This window comes from Xiphophorus couchianus, chromosome 18 (genome assembly GCF_001444195.1).
Source record: "Xiphophorus couchianus chromosome 18, X_couchianus-1.0, whole genome shotgun sequence".
NCBI lineage: Eukaryota > Metazoa > Chordata > Actinopteri > Cyprinodontiformes > Poeciliidae > Xiphophorus > Xiphophorus couchianus.
In genome coordinates, this window is record NC_040245.1 from 14,836,995 (window position 1) to 14,854,251 (window position 17,257).

The 17,257-nt window shown below is 37.9% G+C and overlaps 1 protein-coding gene across 2 annotated transcripts; it reads left to right on the forward strand.

Annotated features, from left to right (window-relative positions):
* The first annotated feature begins 338 nt into the window (after nt 1-338).
* On the forward strand, nt 339-17,145 carry vmp1 (vacuole membrane protein 1). Of its 2 annotated transcripts, none has more exons than XM_027999166.1 (12): nt 339-489; nt 1,042-1,151; nt 1,455-1,587; nt 1,916-2,006; nt 3,576-3,686; nt 8,958-9,125; nt 9,231-9,362; nt 10,862-10,942; nt 11,741-11,857; nt 12,979-13,040; nt 15,020-15,119; nt 15,595-17,145. In XM_027999166.1, the coding sequence occupies exons 2-12, from the start codon at nt 1,073-1,075 to the stop codon at nt 15,736-15,738; spliced, it is 1,218 nt and encodes a 405-aa protein (XP_027854967.1). In that variant the 5' UTR covers nt 339-489; nt 1,042-1,072; the 3' UTR covers nt 15,739-17,145. The 2 variants fall into 2 exon arrangements, with proteins under 2 accessions (XP_027854967.1, XP_027854966.1); XM_027999165.1 differs by lacking the exon at nt 339-489 and adding an exon at nt 553-774.
* The last annotated feature ends 112 nt before the right edge of the window (nt 17,146-17,257 follow it).

The window sequence follows — 17,257 nt, forward strand, 5'->3', positions numbered from 1 at the left end:
AATTACATTATGCCGTTATAATGTAACAAAGGTGAAAAGCCCATTAGAAATTTGTAGCTGGACTTTTATTTTATTTGTGTGTGTATGTATATATATATATACGTACATATATATACAGTATATATGTACGTATATATATATATATAATTTATATATTACTTGCACTAAGCAAGTAGGGGCACACGCCAGTTATAAGTTACACGAAGCTTTGCGTTGCCATGGTTACACTTTCCAACTGTAAATTTGTCAGCTTCTTATTGGACAGCAACACGCTTATAACGGAAACACTTCTATCATTTACTTTGTAATATTTGCAGTTTCAAGCAAAATTGTCCCACCTGAAAAATCAAAGATCTTAAAATCAAAAGACAAACGGATTCTTCGTTTTTGATAATATTCATTATTTAACTGGTTGAGAATCAATATAGTTTAGCTTTTATTTTGACACGTCTACGTTTTATGTGTCCGGGTGAAGAAGACAGGAAAGAGGTACGGTGGTACTGATTTATTTAACCAAAATTAATCGGTTATCACCTTTTTTTCTTTTGCTTTCTTGTTATTTTGGTGTAGTATAAGTTTATATATTAATCTACAAACAAGGTGAGTAGTAATTAATGTTAGAGCTCGTATTTAAATGTAAAGGCTTCCGGTGTGCCTGTTGGCTAGCCGGTTAGCATGTGGACGGTTGTGGAATCAGCGCATTTGACTTCGTATCCTGTTACAGACTGACCTACAAAGAGTCATTTCTTCCACTTGGCTTTATTCGTTATTTTTGTAAGTCTATTGGTAATATTTTTCCCGTCTGTCTTTATTTATGTGGCTTCTCTCTTTATCTTTTTCGCCAGGAACAGAAACGTGAGCTACCCGGCTTGATATTTTGACAGGTTATTGCTCAAGAGCCGCAAATAATGCTGTTATTCCTCCACGTAGTCCCGTGACAGACTATTCCTTTTTACTCCTTGGACAGTAGGAAGCAATTGGACACAAGGAGCCCGGATGAATGTAAAACTAACAGCTATTTGTTCGTCTTTTTCTTTGTAGACTGCCTAAACAGCTAGAAACGGTGACAGTGATGGCAGCCAATGGAGCAAGCTGTGAGCAGCCTCAGAAACGAGCAGGACCCAAAGATAAGCACAACGGCAAGTCCACAGGTTAGTGTGAAAGGTTTAAGGGCCGAAGATAACCTAAAAAGTTCGGCTCACTTTAACACTGATGTTTCCATCGCTAACAACAACCTCATGTCGGTGTCATAAAATTGCTTCAGCAGTTTCATTTCGGGCTGCTTTCAGTTTTAACCCGTGTTGACAACTCACCGCATGACAGCAAACGAGACAGACCTCTGGCTACAACCTTTATTATGTATTTGGCATTATCAGTTCCACAGGATGTGGTAGTTAATGAGCCCATTAGTTGTACTGAAACTCAAGATGATTCCTGCTCTGTTTGCCCTTCAGACTTGTTATTGAGAGACAGACGGCAGAAGGACAAAGAGGAGCGTTTGTCTCTAGTGCTGTGGAGGAGGCCGGTTGACACTCTACACTATTTTCTTCTGGAGACCCTCGTGAAGCTAAAGGAATGGACTTTTGAGTAAGCCTCGAACAGGTTTTGCTACTGGATCTTTGCTTTTGCACTGCTCTGTTGAGGTTATGCTGGTACATATTCATAGTTGTGATATATTTGTTGTTTCCTTTTCAAACAACTCGGAAATTTCCTGCTGATAAGTCAGTCACACATACTGAAGACCTGTACTATTTTTACCTTTTAGACAGCTCAAAAATATTTATGTCAGATAAAGTAATTGAGAATTATTGAAAACAAAACTAATGTCATAAGAATATTTAATAGAGACTAGTTATATTTAATCAACCAGCATATTTGGCAGCTGATCATTTTGTTTTCTTCTTTTTACACACAGACTTTGGCACCGGCGAGGCACAGTGTTTGTATTTTTGTTGTTATGCTTCCTGTTCTCGATCACATACTCCACTGATGGATCACACCAAACGGTGAGGCTTTACTTTTTATTTTTAACAAGATAAATGAACACCACTACCACATCGAAAACTGTGAAACAGTTGATGAAAATTTGGTTTTTATCATCTTAGACTTTGCTCAGAGAAACCTTGTGTTGATAGACTATGCACTCTACACTGTTGGCACGTAACCTTTGATCACACTTTCAGCTGGCTGGAAGTTTTGTTTATGGGTTAATCAGTGCAGTTCGCTGTCAAGGTTCAGTTAAAGCAGAGAAGCACTGCATAGAATTTCTGACTGATTAATGAGTTAAAAGGAGTGAAAATCAAGTCGTTGACAAAGTAGTATAAAGTTACATCCAGCAAATCAAAATAGGATTTGAAACCTTGTTCTAAAAGCCATATAATTACACACTGTGCTTGAGAGCTATGGTCTTAGTAGCTTTTGCACAATCATAACTTTTCCTGTATGTCTTAATCATTCTCTCACATCTTTGTTGAGAAGCTGGTGTTGCAGAACCACTGGAGGAACGTAGTGACACTCTGAAGGATACAATTTAGTGTCGTATATCTCCCGGCTCTAAAGAGTTAAAACTTGTCAATTTCTTGCAACATTAGTTTTGCTTTATTTCTAAGCATCACAACTACTGAAGACACAACAATTTCATGAAGTCTTGTGATTTTTTCTGTCTTACGGAACTTCAGCACCATTCAGTGTGTTAAAAGTGAGAAAGCAGCCCGGGTGAAATGTGTTTTTGCTGTAAAATCCCCTGGCTGATCACTCTGGCCCTCTTTCATCATCACACAGATGAGGTCTCACTCCTACGTAGGTCAGCTGATAAAGGTCTGCGATGATTTCGCTCAGTCATTGAGGTGTAACAGCAGAGTGTTGACTTGAACCCTGTGGTCTTTTCAGAAAGTACACAGCTGGCAAATCATCATTCACCCAGCATCATGCTTGACAGTTGATGTGAGGTTTATTTATGGGTTTGTTTTTGTAAAACATGATGTGTGCTGTGTCCAAACATTTCTGCTTTTACCTCACATATCCCACAGTCGTGGTTCCAGGAGTCCTGTGGTTCATTCAGATCAAACTTTGCAAACTTAAATTGTGTTAACTTCTTTTTATGAGGGAGAAAACACCTTCACTTGAGAACCTTTCAGAAAAGCCATAGATGTTCCATCTGTTTCTGATTGTACTGTCAGGAGTAACATTTTACATGTAGAGTTGAGATGCAGCTCTTGCATTGCTTACAATTTCTCTGAGTGATGCACTTCCTGACATTGCGTGAGTTTGTTGGGATGTCCCACTCCTGGGTACTTATAGAAATGTCTTGAATGTAATCTGATTATATCTCGTTTTCTAAATGGACTTCACATTTTGAAATGTCAAACAGGAACACTAAAGTTGTATCCATCTTTAAAAAAAAAAAAAGTAATTTAATTTGTATCTATCTAAATTAAACTTTATCATTGAGTAAATAAATGTATGAAAATCAAAGCATAATAAATCCTAAATATGTCATGTCACAATCCTACATTCAACTGACTTTTCTGTTTCCTCAAATATTTATTTTTCATTCTCTTAACATTCCCTGACAGTATGTTCAGTACCTGGAGAAGAAATTCCTGTGGTGTGCCTACTGGGTGGGCCTTGGGATCCTGTCCTCAGTGGGACTGGGAACTGGTCTGCACACGTTCCTCCTTTATCTGGTAAGAGAACATCATTGGCATGTTCCTGGTTATGCAAAACATGTTTAACAGAAATTGGCTCCAAAGAAAAATGGGCCTTTCTTTTAAATTTACATACACATGTAAAGATAACAGAAGTCCTTTAGGCTTTACTGATAACAGTTTAAACTTTAAATACCTATAAGTCCATATTTCTAGAGAAGTTTATTTCTATTTTGTCAGATTCACTGATGAAAAAGTTAAATAAAATTGATGTGTAGAGGGCCATTTCTCAATTTTGATATTCAAATATGCATTTGCTTGAGAAGCATTGTAATGTTATCCTGAAGGCCAATAAAAGATATTACCTTTTCAGCAACTAACTTTAACTCTAACGATATTGCCACAATAGTTTTTATGACGTCCATTTAGTTTCAATTCAGTATTTTTGAAACAACTCAGCCTTCATCAGAAGTGAAGGGCTAATCTGCTTGGCTTTGCATGTATACTGTTTCTATGTCCTACTCGGTAGTGGTTTTATTTTGGACTGAAATGACACTACAAGGTAACAATGCCTGCAGATATTTGAGTATTTGAGATTAACCACAACTACTACTATTATAGGGCTATCCCTGTTGTTGCCAGATGATGGCGCCATCCTCCAAACCCAGGAATAAGTCATTCTTGTTAAACATTCTGAGTCAAAATACCCATCAATTTAAGGCTAACCAGGAGTGACCTTTGGCTTGCCCGCTGACGCTTGTCTGAGAGTAACTACATTGACCGAGTCACTGAAAGTGTGTGTCATTTCTCTTAGATGTGGTCAGAAGTAGACTTTAGCTTAAATTAAAGAGTGGAAGAAAGTCGGCAATGCTTGTCCACTTTGAGGTGTTCAGTGTCCACATGTGGGCCTGCTGAATTCCCTTTGCTATTTCCACTGCAACTAAATCATATGAAATGCATATAGGTGATCTTTCAGCTTTCAGAAATATCCTAAACATGAGTATTTTTTGATCAGGATCAGTTGGAATTTGTTTCACTTTATTCTGCTGTCTTGGTTTACTTGGGTTCGTCATTCAGATACTTAGGGTTTTGTGTTGGATTTTTGAATGCCTTTGGTTCTTCAGCTGTTCCATAATACAGAGGATGTGTGACTTCAATTCTTCTTCTGTTTTATTAGTTATATTATCACATTAAAAGATAATAATTTACCACCAGGGCCTAGGCTCAGAGTGTGGGCTGTTCCACTGGAATTGACTCATGTTTCCACTGCACCATTTCTCCAAAGGTCATAAAGTCTGTCTTTGTAACTTCTGAGTATTGTTTTTTAACAAACAAAAACATCTTATTATTCTTAACAAATTTTCACTATTTGTCCTTAAACCATTATTTATGGTACACTGTGACCAAGGGGTAAAAATAGAAGTGGCAACAGCTCTATGATGGCATCAACATCATGATGGTACAGAGACAAAACACATTTGTCAAGCTTTACAACACTATATAGATTATATCATTTCAAACTCTTACTTTTTATCACTAAAATAACATAAGTAGTGTTCTACTCTGGTAATTAATTAAGAAACTTTCTAAGTAAATGTTGATTGCTAACACTCACTTGTATATAATTATAAGGGAGGAACAGATGATGTGAACTGACAAAGATATAACAGTATTTTTCTGGCAATAAAAAAATCTTATTCAAGACGGTTTATACTTTTCACACAGTTATCAAAGCCTTCAGTCTGGAGCTTTTCAAACATAAATGTTGCTCTAAAAAAACTAATTCAAATGTATCAATGCAGTTACAAAGCAACTGCATTGATACATACACAGTAAATCCAATCAATCATATTGTATTATTGCATGTACTTGGTTTAATAAAAAAAAAGAATATATGGCTTCATCTTGATCATTTTCTTTGTCCAGTTATGTTTTGAATTTTCTGCCAATTCTCGTACATAAAAATATAAATATTTTTAAAATTTTCATTTTACTCTTATAATTCAATCTCCTTATTGGAGCATCAGCTTTCTGATGTGCCTTTTATTTTTGGTAGAAAAAAAGATTACAGTGAACCCTCGTTTTTCGCGGGGGTTAGGTTCCGAAAAGAACCCGTGATAGGCAAAATCCGTGAAGTAGTTACCTTTATTTTTTTACAATTATTATACAACATAATTAAATACTCTACGTTGAAACCAAAGAACAAAACCTCTTTTCAGGCCCAAGCATTTTTTAAACAAATTTAACGCTTTTTTTTACAAATAACTACAGTAAAATAATCATTTTAGTCATCAATACGAAGTACAGTAGGACAAATTGTGACTCGTATTTCACTGTTCCTCTGACTGTGACGCTGCGGCCTGACTCCGCTCTTTAGTGTCTTTTTCTTCTGAAGCCTGTGGTGCAGGTGTGTTTTTTCGAGAGAAGAACATAGTTATCAGTAGTTGTTATCACTCTTTTTTTCTTCTGGGCAAAAATATTTGCCAAAATTTGCCACGCTGTATTATGTATATTTAAATACCGTAACATTATTGGCACACAGGTAGAGAAGAAGCGCGGAGACTGTTTAGCCAATCAGGACGCAGAACACAATGTACTGTGAAAAAAAAAAAAAAACTGCACAAAAAACTCCGCAAAGCAGCAAAAGGTGAACCGCGTTATAGCGAGAGTTCACTGTACATTTAATTTTATTGTTTTTATACAGCTTCTGGGCTTAACCTCTTCTGTTGGAAACTATTTGAAAAATCACTTATGGACAAACTGATTTTATCCATTTAAATGATTCTCACTGTATATCCTGATTTGTTACACACGTTCAACTGTTCCCAAATTACTGCAACTATTTAAATTCTTCACTGAAAAACTGAAAGTTTCACATGATACAAGGCTGCTTCTCACAAGGAGACTAGTTCCCATTTTTCTTTGCACTAGATTTACTTCATCTTGACAGTGCACCGTGTTCACTGTCACAGTTATTTATGTTTCATGTGACAATCTGAATATAAACCACACACAGTTTCTGTGGATTTGCCTCAATCCAGGAGCCCCAGGGAGAGGATTAGATCATGAGGTTCGGTCATCACCATGGTGATTCATCATGATGTTTCAGTGCTGATCCTCTAGTTTCAATTTTCTTCTAAAATTCAACATCTTGTCATTTAACTTCTTAATCTGTTTGTGTAAGACATATAGCATCTTATTTTTTTTTTTTTTTTGGTCTTTTACACAAGATTAATTGACATACTGTCAGATTATCACTACAGTATACATAAATGTATATATATTTAAAATAATTACCAAAAATATTACAATAAGAGTTGTAAAAAACAAAAAAAAGGTTGTTAGAATACATACATTATTTATAAGATATGTGTACCAGGAGTTTTCACCAAAATCTTTATAAAAAGGCCAAAGAAGAGTTCTGTTTAGAGATGCTGAAGAAGAATGAACATTTTCTCAAGGCTCCTTTAAGCATTCTTAATGTACTTTTTTGTATGTAAATTGTATTGGGAAAGTAATTTTGTTTTAGCTTACCTCTTCAAAATGTCTGTTTTCTTAGAAAACTGACCTTTTTATGAAGGTTTCTGCAGGATCAGAAAGTCTCAAATTAATCATTTCCAATTTAGTTCCTTAAATGTCTTCTAATCTACATCATATCTTAGATTCAACTTACTACATCTTAGATTTCTGCAACTGTTTATTAACTACTCTTTACCCTAAATTGTTTTTAATTTTCTTTTTTGGTAAGATTCATTTTCCTGTCTTGGGGCGTCAGAGGAATTCAGATTATGATAAAACTACCAAAGACTATAATGAATAATTTTTCTCCAGACATTCCCTGGGAACCTGCAAAATACTTTTGCTCCTGCAGCTGACTCATTAGTCTAAATCAAAAGGTTCTTGTTACATTAAACAGCTTCTTGGTCAGCAGAGAGTGTGTTTAATCAAATTTGTATAAGCAAAATAAATCACCTGTTGTTAATAACAGATTTTATCTGACAGTATCCTGTGTTTTAAGGCTGTAAAACAGTGTTAAACCAATAGACATGCATGCTAGAGCACAGAAAACAAGAGGATAAGTGTATTAACTGTGTTTTCAAGGAAGTTGAAATGATTAATGAAATAAGTTATTAAGATGAGTTAATTGTAAATAATAGTTCCTGAATTTAAATTGTTATTCCTTTATATCAAGATGTTTTTTGACTTGTGAGACGGCTGCATTCAACACTTGAATTGTATTGTAGGTGCAGTTAGATGAAGCTCATTGCATTTTCACCCTGTTAGGATAAGGATGACGTTCTCCCCGAGCGTCAAAGTTTGGTCTTTGTCACCATTCTCAGAGTGACATTGCTGCTAATCCAGTACAGACAGTTGGTCGCCCCCCTCAGGGGAGAAACTTCACGTGAGGTCTCCCAGCGTTAACGCTGTCATGAGATGTTAACTCTGTTGACCAGTTAGAACAGGCTGAACAGACTCTGAGTCTCAGTGACTCACGTCTGCTTTTCTCTATCTTGCAAGAATTAATAAAGTACCCGGATCTATGCTTGGTAACTAGGAGTGACGGTTTCATTAAGGGAAACTCCTTTCTCCTTTGTGTTCATTTTTTTCCTTTAATTAGTCAGACACTGGCTGCTTGTGTCTTGTTAAAGCCAGTGTTAAATCAAGTCTTTGATTTGAAAAAGTGTGTTGTGAGAACTAAGAATCATCATCTGTGTATGCAGTTGGGCTAAAGAAGGCTTTTTTGTTTGTGTTGAAGAAGTCTGTCAGCACTGACTTATGGTGGCCTGTCCATTAGCTGTCAGTGTTGATACCATAAAGGATTATCTGTGTTCTAGTGGCAGGTGGGCCAGCTGCAGGCGAGGGCAGGTGAGCTAGTTTAATCAGAAATCTTTAAAGAAAAATGATGATCTTCTGGTCAAGAGACACATTGTATGACTCGGCTCCAATCTGTGTGTCTCTGTGGTAGGGTGGATGTTGTGTTAGTTCACCATTCCCTTCATCAAAAATACTAAGAGCCTAGGAAGCTGGGAATAGTTAAATTGCTGTTAGTGCCTGCTACTTATTTAGTGGAAACTTACAAATCAAAACAAAAGTACACTAGGAAATCATTTTTATGACGTTTTAGCAGATGCAATTGTTCCTGTGGTTATTTAAACCCAAAACCAAAATATATCATATGAATAGCACCATTTGTGCAGCCATATTTAAGCTTTTCATCTTTCCTGACATTTTCCATGTATGTCAAAGTCTTGGTCTAATGGATTTGATTTTTCTCTCTTGTTGTCTCTGTGCGCCCAACCTCTCTCTCAGGGTCCTCACATAGCTTCAGTCACCCTGGCAGCGTATGAATGTGGATCCATAGACTTCCCAGAGCCTCCGTACCCCGACCAGATCATCTGTCCCAAAGATGGAGGCCTGGAGGACAGCATCTCCATCTTCTCAATTATGTCCAAGGTTCGGCTGGAGGCCTGCATGTGGGTGAGTGGTGGACGCGACAAGAGAGACTTGACAGTTTCACTGGTCAAATATGCAAACAAATTAGAAAAATGTGAATATATACTGACTACAGCTGTGTCTGTTTAGGGTGCAGGGACGGCCATCGGAGAGTTGCCTCCGTATTTTATGGCCAGAGCGGCTCGTCAGTCAGGAACTGATCCAGATGATGAAGATTACGAGGAATTTGAGGAGATGCTCGAGCAAGCAGAGGGTGCACAGGTCAGAAAGATCAACACTCACGTTTATCAAGTGGTTTTCGATTGTATAATTAACAAATATTCTCTTTTAGAATATTGTCTTCATTGTTGATTGAATATTAATATTTTGTATATTATCCCAGTTTAACATTTAAGTGGATGTATATTATTTCTTACTCCGATTTCCAGAGATTTTATAACAGCTAATGGTTTTCTTTTCTTTAGTCTTCATTTATGAAGCACTATAACCAAACTGATGTTTAAGTTTTATCTGTGTGGTCCCCCCCGCCCCCCATCATAGTTATTTACTCATTACTCATCACCTCAGTAAGATATGATTCTTATTTTATTTGCCCTAATTTTCTAAATGAACAAAGCCAAGTGCCAAGCAGGCCTCTGATTGGTCCTGAGCAAGCATGTGACTTCAGCGCAGCCCCTCCTTCCCTGCACTTCCAGTAAATTTGTGTGTTCGTGGGTGAGTCACCCCGAGCTCAGCTCCCTCTTTAATCATCCCTCGGGCTTCACTCTCATTGCCTCCCTCCATCTCTCTCTGCTTCTTTCTTCTCACCGGCCTCTAATTTGAATGACAGACAGCTCTGTCAGGAAGAGAGTTCACATGACTGGAGAACGCTTGGATCAGATGCTGAGTCAGCAGGACGGAGATTACCAAAAACTGGAGACATTGTCTCCATCACTTAGTCCCACTTCACCGCTTGGAAAGATCTCTGCACCTGCGTTTTTCTCTGTCTCCTCCTTTTTATAGTGTCAGAAGTGAAGAGCTGGCTGATGAACCGCTGTTGAGTAAAATTACAGAATAATAATGTTCTCTGTAAACAATAAAAATCCATGTAATTAGAAAACAAGCAAAGAAGGTTAGTAATATTTACCATACATTCTGAACTATGGCGGTAGATTCTGTGAGAAACCAACTTTATCAACTGACCCACATTAAAAATGTATTTAATTATATTGGCATGTGTGCTTATTATAAAGCTGAGTCAAAACAAAATCTTGTTTTTCCAAAATAATGTTTAACTGTTCCAGCAGGTTTTCAAACAGCCTCTTAATTGCCTTCCTGCTTCTGCGGTGATCTTTACAGAAAAACCACAGAGTTTTACCCCCCGGTAGGAATACAGATGCAATCAGAAGGGCTGTGGCACTTTTATACCACACAGATTTGAGCAAAATGCCAGAAGAGTCACCAAATGGAGAGAAGAAAAGCAAAAATTACAAAGCTCTAAAATAGGAGGTAGTTCACCACAGAGTTTTGACCAGGGCTCGTGTTCCTCATTATGCTGTTACAGTAAAATGGTGTAATAAAAACCACAAGAAAGTGCATTGATTTATTTATACAAAAAAAGGAAGGGTGATTATGTTTTCAAAGATCTAAAATTATATGTTAAATTTGTGTGATTGAATAAAAAGATTTAAAATAGCATGGTTTGTGAAAGTCTTACAAATTTATCTAGTCATGTCTGACTGCTATCCCACATTGAAAAGCATTTTCAATTTGTTTTGCAGGATTTTGTTACAAGAGCAAAACTGGGAGTTCAGCACATGGTGCAAAAAGTTGGATTCTTTGGGATCTTGGCTTGTGCCTCTGTAAGTAGAGAGATTTATTCATCTTTTAGTTGACAGATAGTGACTTTCCAAAGTATTTAACCTCACATTTTGTCACATCACAGTCAAAGATTACCAGCAATGACCAACAAAATTAACACATAATTGTCAAGAGGAAGGAAAAAGATGTACGGTCTTCTCTTTTTGGCAAACATAAAAATATGAAAATTGTGGTGTGGATTTATATTTAGTCTCTTTGTGTTGCACTTTTTCATTATTTGAGTGCTTCTTGAGATCCTCAGAATTCATCCCTAGTATATCTGCTGTGTTCTCTGGTCTTATGAAGTGGTTTGTTCACAAACCATGAGGCCTTGAACAGAACAACTGATTACACACACAAGTAGGCTGGCCATTACCTTCCTGTTCAGTTATTGCTTACTGTACAATCTGGGATTTCTCCCATTCGCTTGGATTCTGTCCAGTCGATTATTGACCAGGCCAATCGGCAAACAGAAGGAGAAGTCGTAAAGGATGATGTCCATTTCCTATGCTGTTTCAGCCTTGTTCGGCTCAGCACTTCTCTCTTCGCAGTGGAGAGAGATATTGAAATTTGGATTTCAATTTTCAGATATGGTTGTTTACAGATATTGAAATTTGGATTTTTTTTTCATCATACTTGACAATTATGTGTCACAAAAAATCTTTAAAAAAATACATTAAAGCTTTTGGTTGCAACTTGACATAATATGAAAAGGTTCATGAGTTTCTTTTCATCATGTCACTCTTGCTGAGCTAATTGTGTTGACAGGAAAGAAGTTCATTTTCTTGTGCATTTTTCAGATTCCCAATCCTCTCTTTGACTTGGCGGGAATAACCTGTGGGCATTTCCTGGTTCCCTTCTGGACTTTCTTTGGAGCAACTTTGATCGGGAAAGCCATTATCAAGATGCATATACAGGTCAGTGGAGCAGATAAAAGGTTCATCTAAGGTGGTTCAGAGTTCTGGCTCTACTCTCATGGTTTGTTCCATTTTTCTTAAGAAACGATACTGACACACATTCACACCCTCATAAAAACATCTTCTGATATGACTCAAACTCTTGAATCATTTCATCAAGGTTGTCTAACCACAGCACAATACAGCATATCAGAAATTACACTTTAGCAGAAAAGGATTCACTGCTGACTGGTGTACTTTGATGAATCTCCAGAACCTCAAAGGGTTGTGGGAAAGATGAAGCCATGTGCTGAGATCATGAGATGGTTACTATGAAACTCCTAATTGTGCACTTCTGGTTGACTCTCACCAATGGCTGAGCTGCTCCTCTGGGTTTTTCCTTCGTCTTGTTTTAGCTGTAGCAAGTTTCCAGACCTCTTAAAGAGGCTCCAAGATGAAAGGAGGTAGCCTTCGGAAGAAGTTTTTAACAAGAGTTGGGAATGACACAAAAAGCCCAATCAGAAAATAAAATTTTTAATTATACAGAGTGGAGTTGTGATTCTCACACCAGTGACTAATATAAACCTAGACAATGAGGGGCTGACTGTTTTTCTAAGTGACTCGCTATTTTAACTGAACAAGTCCATCTCCTGGAGGTACCAGTCAGTCACCTCTTCCTGTGGAGGGGTCCGGGCCACACTGAGTGGACATGAGAAGTTAAAAGGAAATGGAGCAGACTTTCAAAGCTGCAGGGGAGACCCATTTCTGTACCTTGAACTTCTCAGACATCACATGATTTATCCTGTCTGATCTTGTCCAGGGGGGCTGTGTGTCATGCTGTTTAAAGCTGATCAGTTTCAGAACCGGAGGGGGAAAATAGTGTGGTTTTGGGCCCCCCGCCCTTCTGCTTTGGCTGTTTGCAAACCACACAAACCCCCTCACAGCCTAAAATTTTGCCTTAGTGCCAGGTTTGAGTTTTCTAATTGGTGTCTGTGAGCCTCAATGACCCTCGGCTGTTCAACAGTTGTTCTGTCAAAAAGACAGACTTTAAATTTTTTATTTTTTTTACCAGTGAATTTGTTTCGTATAAATCTTTGTAATTTGTCAATCAAAAATGCTAATTAATATCTTTTCCTCCACAGAAACTTTTTGTTATCATTACCTTCAGCAAGCATATAGTGGAGCAAATGGTGTCACTCATCGGGTAAGTGTGTGAGAACCTTATTTCTTTGTAAAACCAATGTCTTTTGGTTTGGTTTTTATGGTTAGGAATGCGTTCTTCAGCATTTTCCCATGCATTTCTGAGTGCTGATCGGTCGAGGGGGAGGGGGTCCCATATGAACAAATCCTTTCACTGCATATGAGTCGAAATCAAGGTATTACCCCCACACACACATGCAATCCATCTCTGCTGCACTGCTGGCCAAAAGTATGAGGTCACATTCAACATTCAAACAGGGTGATTTGACTCATGGGGTTCAGCTCTGACTGACAGGATGATCGAACAGGGCAGGAAACACAAGCACAGACTTGAGCGACACGCCTGCTGTCTGCTCCTGCTGTTCAGGCAACAGAATCAATACAGCTGCTGGGATTAGCTGGGGTTTTTTTAATGAAATAAAAGCAAAAGTTATTAATTTTTTTCAGAAAGTTCTGTTCATCAAGCAGATTTCTTTCATATAACTTTAAAACTATGATCCAACATTAAGAGATAAAGTGCTCTGCTACAGTTGACCACAACTCTTGACCTTTGTGTGAAAAAGAAACATAAAGTGACGTTAGATTGTGAAGTGGAAGAAATATGATGCATGGCTTTTAATGTCATTTACAAGTAAAATCTGAGAAGTGGATTTAAACTTCTTAAACCATTACAACCACTTTTTATTCAGCTTTCCACCTCTATATTTTGAATCTTTGTATAATGGATTGAACAGTGTCCTATGAGACGTTTGGAATATTGTTTTATATCTAAAAAAAAAAAAAACTTCCACTTTAAAACTATAAACTTTGTGAGTCTGCCACTTAAAAACCCATTAAATGGGGCGTCACATGGGTCAGTGGTTCAATTCCCTACCTGGGGCCTTTTGAGCTTGACTTCTTCCTGTCAAGCTTGAATAAAGGCCACTAATCATATAGAAAAACATTATAAAAACCAATAAATTATATTGAAGTTTGTGGAATTTCAATATAATGTGTATTACTGTGAATTCGTATTCATATGGAAAACCGTGTGAATACAAATTCACAGAACCGTGGTCATCAATATGAATCACCAAGCAAGTAACTTTGACCATGTTTAGACAAAAAAAACATTTTCTTTCCTGGTCTAGTAGATTCCAAGGTTCTTTCCCATGAAGATCACCCTTGGTGACTCGCTATGATTTGTACAAATGGAGCCTTTTGCTGATTTGGGTGTTTTGTTTAATTTTATGTCTGTCTAAAATTATGTTTGTTTGTGTGTAAGGATGGAGAGATAACCCTGAGTCACTCAAGTTGAGTGTTATTCAGCAGCAGGAATTACCCTCTCTGCATTTGGTACTTGTTATCGCGCTTCCTTTTGCTTAGTCTAGTCAAGTCTAGACAACATGTTTACATCCTGGCTGAATTCACGAGGACTGTCTACTGCCTGCAGTATTTTCTTTGTGTTCATTGTAATTAGAAGTTTGACATTATAATAGATGTTCCATTCAAGCTCTGTTTCACTTTACCGGCATGTAGAGAGCCACATCAACAAATCCTACCTCTGACTTGAGAAGCGTTAAAGCGGTGTTCGTTATGACTGGCCCCCGGTGAGCGCTTCCACTCATGCCTAATAGGGAAATTAGCAGACACTGATTGGCTGTCTTTCCACCATGAAAGCACCAGTGGTGGTAAAGGTGATGACATCATGTCGACTCACTTCCTGGTTGAATGGGGGCTGACACAGACTCTTATAGAGAGCTTAAGAATATAAAAGAAGGACAGAGGAGTTTCTGCTTCATTCCTCTCTGCTGCCTACTCCTTCTCACAGTAACAATTAGAGGTGGTGGCTGCTGAAGCACAGGGCCCATCTGTAGGATGGGACCTCGGATGCTGCTGGTTGGCCCGGTGGATCAGGACTTTATTTCCAGCTTTCAAAGCTTTTATTGGGACTGCTTGGTTGGTGAGTTATAAGTCTTTTTTTTTCCACTTTTGCTCTTCCAGGTCTGTTCCTACAATAGGACCATCACTCCAGAAGCCCTTCAGTCAGTACCTGGAAGCCCAGAAGAATAAGCTACACCATGCTGGAAAGAGTGGACCAGCGGTAAGAACATTAGCTTTTACTTTCATAATCTTTTCTTTTTATTCCCCCTCCATCTGTCTATCAATGTGAGAAACCTGAGAGGCTTTGATATGACAGGTATAAGAAGTTGAGAAATGTTAGGACAGAGTAGCTATGTCAGAGTTTAGAAATGTGCATAGTAAATGTTTCTAAACAGATTGAAGCAAAGAATTTCAAATCCAGTTTCTGATCCTAAACATATCGCCCTCTGGTGGGCAAATTGTGTAACTAAAAACAGCTTCCCCCATATTTTTTCTTCACACCAGCATTTTGTTTAATATAAGTATTATAAAAGAAATTATAATTTACTTGGAAGAAGGTACAAACACATAGTTTTACTAGCCTAGCCTCATAAACACATATAAGTACAGCACCAGCTGGTTTTGTCTACTCATTATCTGGTTTGCAGAAATGAGTGCAACTTATACCATATTTTTGTTCATTTGGGGTCTTCCAGGATGAAAACTGGCTGTCGTGGGTGTTTGAGAAGGTGGTGCTTGTCATGGTTTGCTACTTTGTCATCTCCATCATCAACTCCATGGCTCAGAGCTACGCCAAGCGACTGCAGCAGCTGAGGCACTCCGAAGAGAAGAGCAAGTGATGGCGAAGCAAAGCGCCTCATGCATCCAAGTGACTGTGTTTCTGCAGCTGCTGCTCACAACTTACCAACAAACCTCACCCATCTTCATTGCTCAGAGAGGCCGGAGGCATTAAGATGAAAAAGAAACGGGCATTTAATGCTTGTGTGTGTGTGAGAGTCTGCGCACGTGCTATCAAGGATGTATGTGCTGTGTTTTGTTTCTGTCGAGTTTTATAGTTCTTCTCATCTCACTCTGCGTGAGTGTAGCGTGACTGACTCCTGCTAGCGGTCTTAAGATGTTACTTTAACGTTAAATTAATCCATTCATTAACCTCAAAAGTAAAGCGGTGATTTGATGGTAGCTGCTATGCTGAGGGCAGCGCCCATCAGATGCTATGCCTTATGCAAGTTGGGAATGCCTGAATTCCCTTGAATATAGCTCTTGACTTAAGGACTTGATTTTTATTTAATTATGTAACGTGTGTGGATGGGAGTTGATTTTATTTTTGCGATGTGCTGCCAAGACGACTGCAAATGGATAATGTTTCTTTTCAGTTTTTTCAGGGTTTTCATGGTAAATATTCAGACATATTTTTTCTTTTTTTTATTTCTTGTACTGTCAGTTGAAAGTGATTGGGAGGGTAAAAAAAAAAAAGCAATATCAACTTATACAGTGGGGTATGTATGGTTTGCACATTGTGTACATATGTTTTTTGACTGTATGATCAGATGTGTTTCTATTCCAGTTGTTGCTGTGAACAAGAACCAAAATACTAAAAAAAAAAAGTAAGGCAGTAACATTGTAATCTCAGCAAATGGTCCCATTTCTATTCTGTACATTTAGGTCAGATCATACATAAAATGTGGAATTGACATTTTTTTTAGTCTGAGTCTTATTTTTTTTTAACGTATTCTCTCCTAAGTGTTCATCCTCAAAAACTGCACTATTCCTGTCATAATTTTAATGTATAATTTTCTCAAAGAACTGAGCATCTACAAGGTAAGTAGCCAGATCAAATTTAAGTAATATGACTGGAACATTTCCTTAATACTGTCAGCCTGACTGGGCTCTTGGTACTAATTAATCCAATAAATAACCTTCAATTTATGCCAGCTAAGATGTTTCTGACTCTTGATGCATGAAATCAGTTATTTTCTTTTAGGATTCTCTGTAACTATCCCCCCTTTACCCAAACTACTCTCCCACCCCGTCAGCTAGCTTATCAGACTGGTGTTGGCGGTTACATTTCCATGGCAACAGCGGTCTGTAAGCTGGCTGAAGCAGTGGGCCTTTCAGCCGCTCAACCTATGTTGAGATGACGCATCCACTTGTTGGATGTGAGGTGACCTGCCTGTCACATTGTTGCTCTGCTCTCATGTCTGCCCAGTTCTACCGTGTAAAAATCGAATAAAGTGAGTTACCAAAGATCCTGACTGTTTTGTTTATGTCCACATTTGCCTTTCAGGTTGATCAGATTTAAAATGGGAGAAGTGGTTGTCAGAACTGCAGCTGTGATCCAGTTGTTTGGGTACACAAATT